The 19818-nt window shown below is 29.4% G+C and overlaps 1 protein-coding gene across 4 annotated transcripts in view; it reads left to right on the forward strand.

The window, feature by feature from the left end:
• Positions 1-12406, forward strand: part of Ptp99A (Protein tyrosine phosphatase 99A) — a 33446-nt gene extending 21040 nt beyond the window's left edge. The window contains exons 4-15 of one of the 4 annotated variants that reach the window (XM_075819362.1): positions 4975-5098; positions 5166-5347; positions 5424-5623; positions 7550-7664; positions 7735-7941; positions 8016-8308; positions 8379-8520; positions 8860-9353; positions 9430-9564; positions 9842-9880; positions 10075-10209; positions 10272-12406. In XM_075819362.1, the coding sequence (XP_075675477.1) occupies positions 4975-5098; positions 5166-5347; positions 5424-5623; positions 7550-7664; positions 7735-7941; positions 8016-8308; positions 8379-8520; positions 8860-9353; positions 9430-9564; positions 9842-9880; positions 10075-10209; positions 10272-12203 (3998 nt within the window). In that variant the 3' untranslated portion in view covers positions 12204-12406. The remainder of the gene's footprint in view (positions 1-4974; positions 5099-5165; positions 5348-5423; positions 5624-7549; positions 7665-7734; positions 7942-8015; positions 8309-8378; positions 8521-8859; positions 9354-9429; positions 9565-9841; positions 9881-10074; positions 10210-10271) is intronic. The other 3 variants (XM_075819665.1, XM_075819973.1, XM_075820321.1) reach the window with 3 other exon arrangements.
• The last annotated feature ends 7412 nt before the right edge of the window (positions 12407-19818 follow it).

Raw genomic sequence — 19818 nt, forward strand, 5'->3', positions numbered from 1 at the left:
TAAGGTGGCACACCTTTTGCCCGTGAAAATGAATGAATGAAAAATATAAATCTTTTCATCGAATGTTACATATTTTTATGAAAAAATATGGTGCATCATCAGCAGCAGGTTTAAGGTGTGTGTGTGTATGTTTGTCAATATTGGATTGTTGTTTGTTGTTTCTTCAAAAGAAAGGAATGGTAGGCGATGATTATTATGATGATGATGATTGGTGGGAGATTTTCTGTTGTTCATCGTCTTAATGAAAATGTTTTTGTTGGTGGTGGTCCCCCCAATAAGCAATTTCTAGGTTTTTTTTTTTTTGTTTTTATCTGACAACATAATAAACAAACTAAAAACAACGAAGAAAAAAAAAGTAGAGTCGTCAAAAGAGGGGGTGAAAAAACCTAATAAACTTATCTTTTTTTAAAAAAAAATCAATATGGTGGCATATGTGATGATAATCGTAACAAGTTTATTTGTATCGAATGAATGAAGAGATAAATCAAAACAATCAACAACAACAATCATCAATAATAGACAACAAGCGAAACGAAAATCAAAAAATCATCGCTTGTTTGACATTTTCGAGGTTTTTTTAAAATGGTGATGACAATTTGCTCTAGATTTTAATCTAGATCAGATTCTTCAAACCGATCAATCGATTAAATGAAATTGATTTCTTTTTTTTTCCCGCAAAATTGATTGAAAACCAATTCAAATTGATCGCCATCGTCGTTATTGTTGAACATCATCATTAAAACATTGACATTTAACCTGAAACAACCCAAAAAAAGCAACATCCATGTCCAACAATGATTCCCTTCGTCGTCATCGTCGTTATCATGCTATTAATCATGATTGAACATTAAATTCGTGTTTATGTAATAAAACGAACGAACCAAACTAAAAGCAATTTTGGAAACGAAAAAAAAACAAAGAAAAAAAGAACACCGAAAAAAAATTTAATCCAAAAATCGAGAAGAAAAAAAAATAGATCAAATCAAATCTAAATAGAAAACAATCATGCACACACACACAGACACTGGAGGTAAACTCTTTTGTCTTAAACGTTTTTGGTTGTTGTTGTTACCTGGCTACATTTTACCTCGGACAATATTCAATACTTTTTTTTTGTTCTTAAAATTGTTTTGGTAAAAATCTGATCAACTTTTGGCTAAATATAGATCAATCGATCGATTGATCGATCAAAGTTTTGATCGATTTTTTCCGATCAATTTAGAATTTTTTCTGTTGTTGTTTTCTGTTGTTGTTATGAAATTTCAATTTTTTGGACATTTTGTTCACACACACACACTCGATCGATTCATTTAAATTGGTTTTTTTGGATGTCAGGTGCTTGATGTTCTTCGGAAATATTAAATTTGTACTTTTTTTCCATTTTCTTAATGAATTGAACAACAAATGTAACGATTCAATGATTCTATATGAATATTTCTCAAAGGGATGATAATGATAATTTCTTGTAATGAAATTATCATTTCGAGATATGAATTGAAAGATTCTATTTACATCTTAGAATTTGAATGTTTTTTGGTTGATGATGATATGATCAACCAACATAAAAACTTTATGGTTCAACGAAATCCTATAGGACTTTATTGTATACGGTTGACGGTTCTATTTTGTCGTTTGTTTTCACTCAATGTGACAAAAAAACTTACAAATTCTATACGCTTCGATACATTCAACCATACCAAAAAAAAAAACATTGATAATGAATCTTGGAAATTATCATTGAAAAAAATATGAATTTTTTTCACTTTCACAAACTAATTTTACACACGCAAATTCACATCTTACATCAATGTTAACAATCGATCGATTGATCGAAATTTGAAAAAAAAATGAACAACCAAAATCAATAAATTCACACCAGATTCATTCATTCATACAAAAATGTAAAATTATGAAAAATATTAGCAAAATTCTATGTATGTGAATTATGAAAAATTAATTTATTTTTTTTCAATCAGTCAAAATAATCCCAAAAAATTGATTTCCTTTTCAATTTTTTTCTCACACACACACACACACAATTTACCCAAGCTTTAAAACAGAATCTAACCCAAGCTGTAATAATTTGAAATTTCTTTTCAAAAAGTCAAAATTCACACCATCCTTATGACGATGAAAATGTTCAATAAATAATTAATTTTCTCGTTTTCGTTGTTGTTGTTGTTGTTTCATTACCACACACACACAGTAGCCAAATGATGCCTTTTTGATCTATTTTTTTGTTTTTGAATCTTGATTTTATCTCTTCAATTGTTTTTCGACAAAGAAAAATAAAAATAAATCAATTACACACATGCACAACATGATTATGTTGATGATGATGATCATAATGATATGCATGTCCAGATAAAATAAAATGTTTAAAGTTTTTCTTTTTTCAAAATTCAAGTTGATGATGATCATGAAATGTGGATGAATGAAAATAAATGAGTAAATTAACTTACAACAACAACTAAAAGATTGAACAAGATCCCTATATGTTGGTGATGTGTTATCACTTATTTTCAATCTCTCTCTCTCTCTATATAACCACCATCGTGGAAAAGAAAAACTCGTGTTCAACTCTGGATTGTTCCTATTCAATGAAAAAACAAGATGATTTTGTTTTTCTTCGTTCACTAATTGAATTTTTCATTTAAATTTTTTCTGATTTCGCCAATTTTTAATCAGAAATTCCGTGTTTCTTATAAATGATGGAAAAAAAATTTAAATTTAAAATTTCATTTAGCTGGAAAAGTTGTTCGAAGAACAATGTCCAATTACCATCATCATCATCATCATCAACATTGTTCAAAGAATCTCTATTCATTTCATCAATATAAGAATAATTTTTGTTGAAAAAAATATTTGATGTTTTGACATAGACCATAAAAACAGTTCATGAATGTAGTCAGAAAAAAAAGAAGAATTTCGCTGATTGAACGCTGATGACGGCAAAGATAATGAAAAAATCACAGCAGGCAATGGTGATGGTGATGATCACTTGTTGTTGTTGTTTTTGTTTATTGTGAAAGACCGTTTTTACGTTTTTTGTTTTTCTTTCCTTTCCTTTCAGAGTTGATTGAAGTTTTTCTTCATTAAACATCCAAAAAATGAAAAAACTTAACAGACTGATTATTTTTCAATGTTTGGTGCTTGATTAATTTGAGAAACAAAAGTTTGTCGTCCATCATCCGATCTTCTCCTTGATGATGATGAATCACCATAAACTTTGATTGGGCAAAATGATAATTTGATTTGACAACGCATCGTTTTTTTTCATTTATAAACTTTCACTATATGGGTTTGAACGATATGATGATCTTGATGATCATGATAACCAAAGCAAAATGGGTAGGATCATCATCAACAACAACAAAAAGACCGGTAGCACACAAAGCATATGACCGATGCAAATCTTATGATGATGATGAAAAATGAAATGAAATTACCAAAACCAAAAAACAGAATTGAATAGTGAGAGTTCAACAAAAATTATGTCACAAGTCAAAGGTCATGCGTTCAGGCGTGTCCATTTTAATAATAATAATAAGAATTTGTAACAAAATATTAATTTTTTGTTTTGAATGTTCAATATGTTTGATTACATCATCATCTTCATAATCAAAAAAATATTATCATAATTTTGTTACAACAACACACACAGCAGACACACGTGTACACCTGTGGTTGTTTGTATGGAATGATAATCATAATTTAAAATTGAAATTTTTCTCAAATTTTCTTCTTTTTGGTTTTTTTTTTTAAATTTAAAAATTCTTTAAAGTTTTCTTCAATCTTAATCATAATCGCCAAAACAAAACAAAATTATTGTTCACACACCATTCACCATTCACCACCATCATCATCATCATCATCATTGATCTAAGGTGCGGTCGGAATTGAATTTCAATCCACTATTGTTGTATTTTGGTTTGGTTGTTGATTTTTTCATTTACATTTTTCGTTTACATTTTTCCCTCATTGATAATGTTAGAAAACCCTTCTAAGTAATCAAAAGACAAGAAAAATAACTATATCCGGCGAAAACTTTTGACTTTTGGTTTGTCACTTTGTGTTTGAATATAAGTGTGATTCAACGTGTGTACACCCACATTCAACAAAGGTCATTGAACAACAACAACAACAACAAATCTTTTAATTACATTTTCTTCTTCTTTCTTCTTCTTCCTTTTCGCCTTCATCATCATCATTTATTTACTTTGATAGAATTTGTTTTTTTCTTTTTCACTTGAAATTCATCAATTCACCAATCTTCTTCAGCATCTTTCCTTGATGATGATGAGCTTTTTCGCTTCGACCTACATGATGTCAAATGAAAAATAATTAATTAATTCAATTGGTTTGAAACAAAGTAATTAATCACATTATACCTTTTCTTTTTCTTTCTTTCTTTTGATTGATTATTTACACGTGCAAAGTTTCCTTTTGTATATGGAAAATTGACAAATGAGAAATATGAAATATTTAAATTTCCGCATCCGATCAAAACAAAACAAATGAATGAATGAATTCGGGCACATCTTCAATGAATTATTTTCTAAGTTTTTTTTCGGTATCAGTGTTGAATAAAAGAAAAACATTGACAAGATGGATTGTGTTTTTGTTGAACATCTTTGTCGCCCACAATCATTTTTTTTGTTTAATTTTTTTTCGTTCAAATATTTACAATGCGTTGGCGTCAACGATGATGATAATGATAATGATCGTGGCTTATTGTTAATTTTTCTTTACGTTTGTTTTCGCCCAAGTCAAGACAAATTGTCGATCTGTAATTTGTTTTTCGTTTTTTTGTGACAACACCAACACAATGTATACGGATTTTTTCTTTTTTTCTTTACTTTTTTTCTGAATCGACTGCATTGATATTGACATTTTGATCTATTCAAATTTTTAATTTATTTTACTAATCTTATGCAATTTTTTCTTTCTTTTCTTCTTTTTTAAATTCAATAGATGTACCAGATCCTCCAGGTAAACCATTCATAATGTCATTTACATCACGTTCAGTAAATTTATCATGGGCACCAAGTTTTAATTCACATAATTCACCTGTATTGAATTATATTATTCATACAAGGTACATTTATTCATTTATTCATGTTTGATTTTCCCTCATATTAACAATTTTTTTTTTTACTTTATAGAATTGGTGAAAATGGTGATTGGGATAGTATGAATGGTATATCAACATTAGATAATCGTACGGAATATTATATTGATAAATTACAACCATTTACTGTTTATTCATTTCGTGTTATTGCTGTTAATGCAATCGGTGCTAGTCAACCAAGTAAAGAATCTTATTATACTGTTACATTACGTGAAAGTAAGTTATTATTTATTTTAATAAAAAACTATGAAGTTCAACAAAATTCTTTTTTTTTTTTTGTCTTTTTTTTCAGTTCCGGATGGAATTCCAATTGGATTCCGATGTGTAAATAAATCATCATCATCATTAAGTTTTGAATGGCATCCACCACCACGTAATACAATACATGGTGAATTTATTGGTTATCGTTTACGTTATCATAAAAATGGTAATTCAGCTTCATTATTAGTATTACATGAACGTGAAATTACTATTGGTGATCCTGAAGCAAAGGTAAGCAATGCATTTTTTTAAATTCAAAAAAAAAATTCAAAATGGCTATTATGACGCCATCTTGGAATGATGATTCAAATTATTCTTAAAAAAAAATTATGATCAAAAACAACGACGAGCAAAAGACGAACACCACACATTGAATTGAACAAGAAAAAACCACCGAAAACAAGTTGTATTCATTCAATGTTTTTGTTTTGTTTACGTCGTGAATTCGCCAGCCAATAACACTCACACACACAAAAAAAAAACAACATTCTCGTTCGGTTAGCCTTGGTATTCAGTGATCAAACATAAACATACCAGCTGAAACCAGAAAAAAAAAACGTTCTCTGTCCATTCATTCATTCATTGATCTAACAAAAAAATTTCAAAAGTTCTTTGTTGTTGATGATGTTCTTTTTCCACCAATGTATGACCACCACCACTACAACTCACTGAAAACAAAAATTCTCAATCTGATCTGATCCATCCATTCATTCATCCATAACATCCCCGCCTTGATTTTTTTCACTGGCAATATTATCGTTGATGTAATCAAAGAAGAAGAATTAGAAAAAATAAATATCGATAACTCATACAGGTCAATAACTGGTTCAATGTGTTACCATTGAGATTAAATTCAATTCAATTTTGAATGAAGAAAAAAAATTGATCTAACCTATAGAACAATTGAACAAACGTGTGTCTACGTGTCTATTTCATCAATTTTTTTTTTAAATTCGTGTTTAAATCATCATTAAATGATGATGATCAGCATATAAATCTCTCTGTGTGTGTGTGTGTAAATGATACAAACATCATCAAGTCAAGCCATACGACATTATATTTAGCCATTTGTTTTGTCCAACAAGAAAGATATCTTTGGAACAAGAACAGTAACAGTGCGAAAGAAACTCATCTTGAAACAGTTTAATTGAGCATCTTGCATCTTTGTTATGTAGAGAGAGAAGGATTATTATGTTTGACCTATGTTTCTTTATTTCGCAAATGATGATAGTAGTCGTAGTAGTCGTTCGAGCAACTAACTAATGAGAAATATATTAAAAAAAAGTAGTCAAAGGTTTCTATTTGAATGAATTAATATGGTGAAAAAGACAAGAGAAGGATTCACCGAATATCATCATCATCATCATCATACTCGTTTGTCCTACTTTTTTGTTGTTGTTGTTGGATTCTGATATTGGAAAAAACAAAACAAAAAAATCATTTCAATGATAATGATTCGATTTCAAAGAATTAAATTCATCAAGATCATCCACTATTAAATCAACTTTTTCAATCGAATTTGATCTTGAAAAAACAAATTTTTCGCTTCCAATTTGATCTATTCAAAGCCTTTTTGAAATGATTTCAATCAGTAATCCTATCGAAAATTCATGAAGATTATTTTACTTTTGGCAAAATCTGTAATCTTTTTGGCGCCCTTTGGATTTGATTTTTTTTTATTGATCATCATCTTCTATCACTTATCATCGACGACGACGATAACAATACAAACATAGCAACCAGGAAAAAAGATCCTAAATTTTATTATTATTACAATCAATGTGTCCACAGTTTGTGTGTCGTTATCATTTACAACAACCATCATCACCATCGACATCACCATCGTCAACATTGAAAATTTTAAACAATATCAGATCACAACCATCGTTGCGATGGAAACAACATAAACGACAACAACAATCTTTTATTTTGTGTCAAAAATCATCATCACTATTTTTACAATCAAATTATCACAACATAACAACAACAAGAATAATTATTTATCTGTTGTCTAATATTTTTCTATTATTATCTTTTTTATATGTTTTTGTTGTTGCCAACGATGAATTACAAATATCATCATCAAATGATTCAACAAATATCGTTGCTACAACCGAATTACCGTCATCATCATCATCATCATCGTCGGTTACACAGAATTATACGATAAGAAATTTAGAACCATATACAGAATATTTTGTTACATTACGTGTTTTCAATCCAAAAGGTGATGGTCCTGTTGCTACATTGGCTGCTACTACCGATGAAGGAGGTAAAATGAATCATGTTTGGATTAATTTTCTGAATGAAAATTGATTGATTTTTTCATTGAATTCATTTAGTTCCATCACCACCACGTAATGTTACTGTACAACGTATAAATAATTTAATGGCACGTGTACAATGGAACGAACCATTACAATTAAATGGCCGTATAAATGGTTATCATATTTATGTACATAATATGGCTGCTAATCTAACTGAAGTAAAACGTTTACAAACATCGGATTTTACACAACATTTATTTGAATATACTATTCATAATTTAAGTAAGATATGATTGATGATGAGGATTATCATTGACGCAAAAACTAATTTTATCAAATTTCTATATTCTGTTTAGAACCATTTACACAATATAAAGTTTGGACAAAAGCATATACTGAACGTTCAGAAGGTGAAGCATCAAGAACAATTGAATTTCGTACAGATGTTTCTGGACCATCTGCACCATATATAACTAATCTTACCTGTGAAGGTGATGATGCACTTATTGTACAATGGACACGTCCAGAACTTTTTTATCATAAAATTGATTATTATTTTGTTTATTATCGTTCCGAGCATGATTCGGATGATAATTTTGAAGAAATTCCTATAAATATACCCGGTTTTGATACATCATTTGAACATTATGTAAGAAAATAATTTTTCCAAAAATTGAAATTGATCCAATATTTCTGAACTTCTTCTTTTTTCTTATTAGACTAAAATTACCAATCTAACTAAAGGAACATTATATGAAGTTAAAGTTCAAGGAGCAACCCGAAGTCTGAAAGAAAGTAATAAACTTTATCGTGGTGATTTTAGTGAATCACGTAAAGTTATTCTTCAGAGTAAGTGTATCAGTAAGTTCTATCTTTTTCCTTATTTTTATAAATCTTACTAATCATGACTATATTCTTTTTTCTATCTCTATCTCTATTTTTATCTGGAAATCTTTGTTTTTTCCATCAAATTAAAAACACAAAACAAAATCAAATTATTTTGCGAGCAATTTTTTCCTTTTGGGGCATTTGCATACGCTTTAAATTACCTTCTTAATAACAACTTCTTTATCTCTGATATATTTCTGATGAGCGAAAAAACAAAAAAAATTAGAATTTAGATTAGTCATTGTGTTTTGTTTTGTCTTATTTTGTATCATTCATCAATCAATTAATTCAATGTTTTCGATTTATCTTTAGGCTATGCATCTGGTTCGGAAATATTTTCGGCTTCATTAATGGCCGGATTAACATGTGCACTATTGGCATTCCTATTGGCATTGGCTAGTTTTTTTCTATGGAGAAAATATTTTCAAGCAGCCTATTATTATCTGGATGATCCAGCTGTTGGTGGTGGTGGTGGTAGTAGTAATCCCCGATCATCACCAAATTTATCTGAAGTTTATATTGATGAAGCAGAATATCCACCAATAATAACTACACAATGGTCAAGACATGTACAAGAATTACATTGTGATAGTGATATTGGTTTCACTCGTGAATATGAACAATTACAACGTTCAACCGAAGTACATGCCGATCGTCTTTCATCTGAACATTCACATATGACTGAAAATAAAACTAAAAATCGTTATGTTAATATTGTTGCATATGATCATACACGTGTATTATTGAAACCATTACCTGGACAAAAGAAAACTGGTCATGATTATATTAATGCTAATTATATTGATGTAAGTTATTTTTTATTAATCAGATTATTTAATTTAATCCAATCCAATTTACTTTTTTCCCACTTTACCAATAAAGGGTTATCGTAAATCACAAGCATATATTGGTACACAAGGTCCATTACCGGCTACATTCGATGATTATTGGCGTATGATATGGGAGCAAAGAGTTTGCATTGTTGTTATGATTACCAATCTAATGGAACGTGGAAGGGTTAGTTGTTTGGAAATTTTATCATTTTATTTGTTTAAAAAATTGGCTTTGAATTTGCTTGCTGAAAATTTCATGTTGCTTTCTTCTGATATCATTTTCATTCAGTGTGTGTGTTTTGATGTCACTATAATCATTTCCTACAGATTCTTGATTTATTTCATCTCTAATGATTGATACTTTGTCTTTTTTTTCTCTCTCTCTCTCTTTCATCTTTTTTTCACTTTTTCTGGTCTTTTTTGTTTCATTTCTTTTATTCCAACTTCTTTTTTTCTCTCAGAGTTATCTTCAGCGTCATGCTGAAATGATGGATGATGGAGTGAGTATCAATCTCTCATATCCCTCTCTCAATTTGTTTGTCATTTTCATTTTCCTGATAATAATAATATTAGATTTCCAAACTTTAAAAATAATGATTTTTCATTTTTTGTTCCATGTTGCTTCCATCAATTTCCTAATTCAATTTTTTAAGAATTTTATACTAATAAATTTTACATTTTCAAATTTACACAGAGAAAATGCGATTTATATTGGCCAAAAGATGGTACCGAAACATATGGTATTGTACAGGTTCGCTTGTTACAAGAAGTTGTAATGGCTACATATACTTTACGAACTTTTCATGTTAAAAATCTTAAAATCAAAAAGGTATTTTCAATGGTGAAAAAAAAATTTTTTTAATTTCAATTTTAAATTTTCATTTTGATTAGAAACATGGAAATGAACGTACAGTTTATCAATATCATTATACAAATTGGCCTGATCATGGTGTACCGGAACATCCATTACCAGTATTAGCATTTATAAGAAAATCAGCTGCAGCTAATCCACCGGCTGGTGGACCAATTATTGTTCATTGTTCAGCTGGTGTTGGTCGTACTGGAACATATATTGTACTTGATGCTATGATGCAACAAATTAAACATCGTAATTGTATCAATGTATTTGGTTTTCTTAAACATATTCGTCAACAACGTAATTTTCTTGTACAAACTGAAGAGCAATACATTTTTATACATGATGCATTAATGGAATTTCTTGATGCTGGTGATACTGAAGTACCATCAACACATTTATTACGTTATTTACAAACATTACAAACCGGTGGTGAACCAAAATTAAATGGTACGGATAATGGTTTAATATCATCAACAATTGATAAACATAGTCATTGGCCATTACTTGAACGACAATTTCGTATGGTCACACAATTTAAAGCAAAAGATTTTAATGTTGTTTCAGCATTAAAACCATGCAATAAACCTAAAAATCGTTCATTAAATCTTATACCATTGGAAGCACATCGTGTTCATATATTACCACGTACACCAGGTGCCGAAGGTTCTGATTATATTAATGCAACATTTTTGACTGGATTTAGTCGACTTCGTGAATTTATTATTACACAACATCCAATATGGGATACTGTTCCTGATTTTTGGCAAATGATTTGGGATCATAATGTACAAACAATAGTGATGCTTTCATCCGTTATCGATGAAAAAGAATTTCCACAATTTTGGCCAGATAAAGAAGATGAAGCTGATTATGGTTCATTTAAAGTAAAATTAATTGAAGAATCACGTTTAATGTTAAATTGTGAAAATGGTAGCATTGCAAATGGCTGTCCAAGTGGTTCTGGTTTTATTACTAAACGTGATTTAATGTTACAATCGACACAAGATGATTATGAATTATGTTGTCGATTAGTACATTGTGCTGATTGGCCTGAACGACAGCCATTGGCACAAGTTTTTGATCTCATTAAAATTGTTCAAGATTGGTGTACATCGGATACGGTTACATCATCCGGTGTATTAGGACCGGTAGTTGTTGTTGATAAATTTGGTGGTACTGAAGCAGCTACATTTTCCATTTTAACAACATTATATAAACAGCTCAATTTTGAAGATTGTGTTGATGTTTATATGTATGCAAAACTTTATCATTTACGACGACCAGGTATTTGGCGTTCACAAGATGATTACCTGTTTCTTTATCGTGCATTGGAAGCATTAGTATCATCAACATCAACCGTACAATATACAAACGCACAAACACCACAATCTGGTTCAGGTACTAATGTTAATACATTAACAAGTACATCATCAGCAACACATTTAATGGGTTCTAATACACCACCACCATTAACATCATCATCAACACCAAATGAAGCATTAGCACAATCATATGCAACATTACCACGTGTTAATTCACGTAATAGTAGTCATCGACAGCAACAACAACAACAACAACAGCATAATCATTTTGGAACAAGAGGACCAATTGTTGATTTGGATCAACAACAACAACAACAACAACATTATGTTAATCAAAATCAACATCTTCATCACAATCACAATCATCAACAACAGGATATTTCACCAATCAATCATCATCATCAACAACATCAAGCTGTTAAACGACAACAACAACCATCGCAACATTATCATTATACTGGTCATCGTACACCATCACCATTTATGTGTGATAGTCCACAACAATTATTATCAGTACAAGCAACAACCGGAACAACTGGTTATAATTCCTATCATATATCGATGATGTCAACAGCTAATGCTAATAATATTGCTGCTGCAGCTACTGCCGTTGATCAATCAAATCAAATTGTCCATTCATAAATTTTCATAATCTGCGTTTGAATTTGGAATTTCCTGATACTCTCAATACCTGAATCTGATTCAAAATTGACGACAAACCAAACAAATGAACAAGATTTTTGCTCAACCAATTTTAGTGTTTTAAATAAATTAAATTTAAAAAATTTTCAAATTTTTAATTCATTCATTCATTCATACCGTAGAAATTTACTAATTTTATTATTTTAAATTTAAAAAAACAAAATGAATTTTTACCTTCACCACTGACATTCACAAACCAAACGAACGAAAAACTATATATGAAATATAATCAATTATTTGTTGTTATCAATTGTTTAAATCGACTAAAACTCAAACTAAATCACAATCACATTCATAGAAATCTGTTATATTTATTCTGAAAAAATTATCAACAACAACAACAACATTGAACAATTCCCACCAAACCAACCAATCAAATACCTACTTTTATTGTTTCTTTTTTTTCAATTTTCAATTTGATTTGATTTTTTCTTTCTTTTTGTTCTTGTCATATTTTGCTGCTAACCTAAACTGCTGCTGCTGCTGCTGTTTACAGACCAAAAAGCCATTTTGTTTAGAAATTTTTTTTTTGTAAATTTTTTTCTTCTTTTTTTTAATTTAAATCTTGTGTAATTTTTTTTCTTTTTTACTTACTTTTAAGTTATTGACTTTTTTGCTTTTCTTTTCTTTTCATTCTTGATACAATTCAAAATACGCACACCGGAACATTTGAATTTTTCTTGTCTTCTCTCCACTCTTTTTTTTTCTTGCTTTTATTGAGATATTCTTTTCTTTTTTTGAAATGAAAACAAAATTAGTAAAATAATTTATTGTTCAAAATTGAAAATTATTCGATGATTTTCAAATTCGAATCTTTTACGCTATTTTTAAAATTTGATCCAAAGATGGCGCTCTATGTTGGATTTTCTTCGAAAAAAATCACTCAATCTTATCAACATTGGATGGCGTTAGTGTGCAAAACCGAAAATTTTTTGCTTTATTCTTCGGCGTTTGTGTAACCAAATTTAATTTTTGATTTCACATTAACACGCCGTCGTCATTATGACCGATCCACCATCATTAAGGGCCATTGCTCCATACATACTAATCAATTTGAATGGGGCAATAAAGCAATAACAACAACAACAACAACAACAACAACAAAAATAGAATCCAAAAGATCCAGAAAATTTTTGTGATGCTAGTGGATTTTTTCATTCTGGCAAAAATTACAGAACAAAATAGGGATAGGGATAGGAAAAGGGCATTGGCATCTCAACAAAACAAATAAAAATTATTTTTCCCCTTTTGAATTTGTAATACACACAGTCATGTGGAGAACGAAAAATTCAACATTGATCAAATCGATTCACAATCAATTTTCGATTTTTTTAAAACTTTTTGATTTCTGGATGGGGTGAATTCATTATCATTTAAACAGTTTTTTCTTGGTTAGAAACCAGACATTAAACAGACATTGACAAACACACCCCACACACGTATAACAATCATTTTTTCTAATGAAATAAATCGAACAAAGAAGAAGGCAAAAAAAAAATGGAAAAAAATTTTGATTAGATTCTCTATTGGGAATAAGTTTTCATTCCAGAAAAAAAAACTTTTTCTCTAAAATAAATAAAGTATGAAATTCATTGCCAGAATTTTCATTATTTTCGTTAGTACAATAACCTGCAGGTTTGTACAAAATCAACCCTGTAAATTTTGTTTTGTTTTTTTTCAACCAAACCAAACCGAAAAAAAATCTTGAAGAAAAATTTATTCAGGGGAATCATTTGTTAATTTTTCTTGTTTTTTGCTTTGTTTTATGGCCACATAATTTATATTCAGCGAATCATGATGGCGACGGTGCTGGCTGGCTTGCTGGCGGCGTTTAGATTTGGCGTGATGACCTTGCATTTGGTCGTTAATCTTTTGTTCGTTTTATTAACCATTTTATTTTTTTTTTTGTTTAATCATCATCATCATCGAACGTATCGTACGAATGCAAGATATCCATGGATGTAGTGTGTGTGTGTGTTGTTGTGAATGTCGCCACATTCATTCCACATTGCCATTAACAAATATTAAATCTTTTTTTTTGTTGTAAAATGATGGTAATCTTATGGAATGATCTTTTTTTTTCATTGCCAAACAAACAAAATTTCCATTTGAAATTCAAGCTTTTAGTCAAATCAGAAAAAATAAAGAATATGAATCAGAATTTTGATGTTGATGATTTTCCATTCGATATGCCCAATGGAATTCACTATGAATAAATTTTTTTTTATTTAGATTTTGATTATGTGTCTTATCGTTTTACATCATTGAAAATGAATTTGAATCGGAATGGAATGGATGGAATATTTTTTTTCCCTTTCACGCTTATTGCATTATAAATAAGCGAAAAATGTATGAAAAATTTCATCACATTTCTTATCAAATCAACCGAAAATCTTTCTCGTATAGAGAATTACTATGAGATTTGAGATAATTTATCCATAACATTTTTCAACAAAAGAAAAAAAATATCAAAAACCATTTTCATTTTCCTTGGTTGAATGTATCCATCATTAACATCTGCTACTGTAGCCATTTTTTTTGTTGTTATCTAATCATAATAATAATGCTGGTAAAATGCTGGTGAAATGAAAGAAAAATTTTCATTTTCCACTATTCAAGGACAAAAAAAAAATTCTGAAAATGGTTTTTATTTTGTTCAAGTTTTCAAAGCTATTAAATTGATTATGGTGTGCGTGTTTAGTGAATTGAATATAAAAATTCTTTCCAAGGTTCTTTGGCCTTTTCAAGGTTTTTTTTCTGCAAAAAAAGAAAATAATATGGATGTGTGATAGACGATGTTAATAAAATGGCTACAATAATAATAATGTCCATTTGGAAGATAAAATTGAAGGAAAGTTTATTTCATTTTGATTTTTCGTTTTGTTTGCTTCGTTGAATCTCCCTATCTGAATTGTCTTTTCTGGTTTTTTTTTGTTTTGTTTCATAAATTGTTTGTTGTATTGGAATTTGATTGTGAATGGATTTTTATTCTGTTCTTTTATTACTCGTTTGTTTCGAATGATGCTGATTGGCCAAACAAAACAAAACTTTATTTTATTTTCGATCGTTACCATATCGATCTATTTGCCAAGTTGGGATTTTTATATTTTATCAAAGAAAAAATAAAATAAAATCATCACGCATGTACAGTGCACACACACGATACAAATAATGAGATTTTTTGCCAAAAATCCAACGATAAGTTCAACAACCCTGTATTCTTCAATTTAACTTGCTAATAATAATGAAAAATATTGACGTTAGCAACCAAAAATAAACCAAAAGCCATTTATCCTAAGCACTTAGATTATCTGACAAATCTGCGCAATTACAGATAAATGTAGCGAAAATTTTCTTTTCTTAAAACAATGATTTTTTTTTTTTGGCTAACAGCAAAAGAATATTGAGAATATTTTTGCCTGTTACTAACCGATCTAATACGCATGTATGTTATGAATCCTGAATAGATACTGCTATCACCCTACCATCATCACACCATCAAAAAAAAAATTCCTGCGCAAACGCATTTTACAAACAAAAAAAATAAATGTAGCAATTGTTGAAGGACATTTGAATCTGAAATGATATGGGTAATTTTTTTTTTTTTGGATATTATCATCGTGTGAAGTTTATTAGTTCTTGTTGTTGATTATAAACTGAAAACAAATATCAAAATCAACATCAACCAGATTGGATTACAAATAAGGATTTTTCTAAATATTTCTTCATTCAACAAGCTTTTATCCAAAAATCATGAATTTCAAGCCAGAATTTCAAAACCAAATCTGAAGAAAACTCAATGAAATTACACATTACGTAACTATTTCCAGACACGCGTGCGTGTAAAACAACTATGTTTCATCGTCATAATCGAGGACAACGAAAACGATAAGGTGGAACAACAACAACAAAAAAAAATCCAGACAGTCAATGACCGCACTCGATTTATATCAACATCATTATCAAATGTTGTTTTCCCTTTTTTTTCGCTCCCTGTCTGTCTGTCTACTACTTTGCTACAGTAACTAATGGATAGAAGTGGCAACCATTATCATCATCATCATCATCATGTTTGAATCCATCCATACAATAAGTGGGAGCCATGTTCAATTGACCTTTTTTTCGACAAAAAAAAAGTATAACTCTTCCTCTCTCCCTCCCTCCTTTCTTTGTATCGTTTTACTTTCAGACATTCGCAAGGCGGCATAACAAATGTTTTTTTTTTCAGTTTTTTTAGGTCAGACTGTCTGGGTCATAACGTCTGGCGTCTGGCGAATTATTTATTTTTTTTTCGTTCATTATGATGATGATGATGATGATGACAGACTGATGAGGAGACAACAAACAAACACGAACGGCCATCAATTATATTTCCTAGATTTTTGAACAAACTTTTCATTTTTTTTGAAACACGTTATGTAATCCAACAAACAAACAAAAAAAAAGAGTTGAAAATTTTACATATGCAAAACACAAAAGGTAAATTCAATCATTCTGGTAGTCCAATACACAAAAATATTTCCAGAATATTCTAGATATATTTCCAAATGTGCGGGAAAAGTTTTTTTCACACACATGTCATATATGAATTCAACGTTGATTTTTCTTTTCTGGAATTCTAGAGAGCAATGAACTTGGTTGACATTCTTTTTCAGAAACCAGACATTCTATAGACATTTTCATTCAATTAGAGAGTCTAGGTCATATGAATGAACGTGTAGAATCAGAATATATAGAATTTTCTCCCACCGATATCTGGATTCCGGTCGGCTTTATTCAATATGATTTTCAATTAAAAAAAAAAGATTTTTAAATCTCATCATTTGATGATGACAATTGCTACATTTTTTTCAAAAAAATGAAAGGATTAAATGATAATCTGAAAATCTATTTTGTTGCTAAGCATCATTATTATTTGAAATGATGTGATGATGATTTGTTCCAATTTTGTTTTCTGGTTTACTGCCTACCCCAAATAAACTTTGGCTTTGGTTAACTTCAATTCTATTTCTTGCCAACTTGCTTCTACCTGACCTAGTTTATCATGTCTAGCCGCTTGATTCTTTTATTTGTACGGTACAGAAAAAAAAATAGTTCTGTAGGTTGGTTTTGTCTAGTCTGGTTCAACATCTACAGAAAAAAACACAAACACACATAAACAAACAAACATTACATAGACATTCGATAAATTCTATTTTTTCCCCTTTTTTTTCTTGGTTCAGATTTTCCTTCATTCATTTTCTTTTTCTTCTTCCTTTTTGTATCATTTTGAGGTCACAACAACATCATCATCATCATCATCCATATACATCACTGACACACTCTGGCTACAATAATGGAGTTCATTTTAGATTTTTTTGTTGTTGATGATGGTCGATTTTGGTCTCTTTGATCAAATCGTTTTGTTCCCATAGACCCAATAGATCAAATTTTTTAAAATTGTGTTTTTCTTCACACCAAAAATTCCTAAAAATAATTCTGCATCTTGAAATGACAATCATCGATGATATTTTTTTGTGAATCTTTCTTTCCAAGAAATTCAAAACTCTTTTCATCTGTTTTTCGTTTCTGTTCTCTTTGAAATTTTTTCGCCAGTCTGGTCAACGACATTGTCTATAGAAAAAAAAATCCTCATCATTGACTCTCTTCGCTGTCGCCAAACTTGAATTCTTTTCATTTTTAATTCTCTATGATTTCTCTTTCAATATCAAAAATTATATCAAGAATCACACACGATAAAAAAAGAGCCGGAAATTTTTTGTTTTTTGTTTTTCTAAAGTGGTTTTTTAACGTGAAACAAAAATTTGACATTTGGCGGCTCTCTCTACATTGAAATTGGTCTGTGTTTGATAGCAAAACAACAACAACAAAAAGTTGGCTCCAATCGAGAAAATAAAGAGAACGCGAAAAAAAAGTAGATGCATTTTGTAATGAATGTATCCACGGAAGAAGAAAAAAAAATTGTGCAACGAAACAAAACAAGAAAATATCTTTTTCATTTGAATTCGTAAATAGTAATCATTCATTCGTTCGTTCATTCATTCATTCATTATCATCATCATCGTTGCCATCAATTGAACATTCATTGTTAAATTTTTTCTTTTTTGCCTATCAAAATGTTGCAGCTTGAAAAAATTTGTAGCCAAATGTATATGTAGCGTTTTGTACTCATCACATACGCATTACACATGCGCGTGTTTATTTTATTTTGCTACATTTTTATTTTTCTAATGGCTTTTTTTTCTATGTGTTAAATTGATGAAAATATAATCATAAAAATAAAATATTCGAATGGAAATCATCAATTATCATCATTGATAAGAAAAAATACGAAAAAGAAGAATTCAAATGACAAAAATAATAATTGAGCAATGTTTCTGAAATTGTTTTGTGAATTAATCTTGGTTATGGGAATTTTTCTGGAAATTTCATATTCTTTTGCTTTATTCGAATAATGATGACATTGTTATTGCTCAAGATAATTAATCTGATGATAAAATCAAGATTTATATCGTGAATAAATTGCTACTTTTTTTATATCTGGCTCAAGAAGATTTATTTATTTTTTTAATGTAATATTCGTGCCTTATTATATTAAGTGTTTGTTTGTGAATCGACCAGACTTTAAAAAAAATCAATTCTTCAGCTTTTCTTTTGAATTAAAGATAAAAAAATTGTTGTTGTTGAATCTTGCTTTATCATCATTATTCATATCGATCGATTTTTTTTGTTTGTCGATCGATTCAACATATGTTTGCTTGTGTGTGTGTGTGTGTGTGCTTATCACCAGAATTGATTTTTGTAAAATGTGATAAAATAAATTGCTACTTTCAAAATAATTTTTCATTTTGATTAGTTGATAAAATTGCCAATTTCATCACCATAATTAACATGAATTTGGCTACATGAAACGAATTTCTTCGAAAATATTCATTTTTTGCTCACTGTGGGTGTGCGTGTATATCATTTGGAATCATAAATAATAATTATTAATGCTACAAATTCTGTGCATTTTTTTGCAACTTTTTTTTCTTGCTACTTTGTGATATAATCCAGATTAAAAATAATAATTTGAATATGACGAAATATAGTCCATAATAAATCTCAATGAACAAATGTTAATCTAATCACATCGATATTTTGATGGAAATCGCGGAATAAGAAACAAAAAATCTGCAACGAAAAAAAACAATCCATTTTTTTCGCTACAATTTTGCTACATTTTGTACCATAATTTCTTCGGAATATATTTTGGATTGTAACGACGACATATATGAAAATAAATGCGCCTATATAGCTGTTGATTTCAATCATCATGAAAATTCTTTACATTTTGTTGTGATAATCTTTTTCTTTTGTTGTTACAAAATTTTTTTCCTCTATCTCTCTCACTCCTTATGATTGATATTTGATAATAATGATTATAATGAAAAATAAAGTAAAAAAAAATATGAAAAATGAAATGAAAAAAAAAATTCAATTATTCTATGCGCGTTTTTCTGGCTGCAATCGCAATGCAAAAATAAATCTGTTTTTTTATTCTCTTGGTTGTTTT

Source organism: Dermatophagoides pteronyssinus, unplaced genomic scaffold (assembly GCF_027571235.1).
Source record: "Dermatophagoides pteronyssinus isolate colony J.1.1.1.1 unplaced genomic scaffold, Derpt_VIB-CSIC_2022.12 sq0001, whole genome shotgun sequence".
Classification (NCBI taxonomy): Eukaryota; Metazoa; Arthropoda; class Arachnida; order Sarcoptiformes; family Pyroglyphidae; genus Dermatophagoides; species Dermatophagoides pteronyssinus.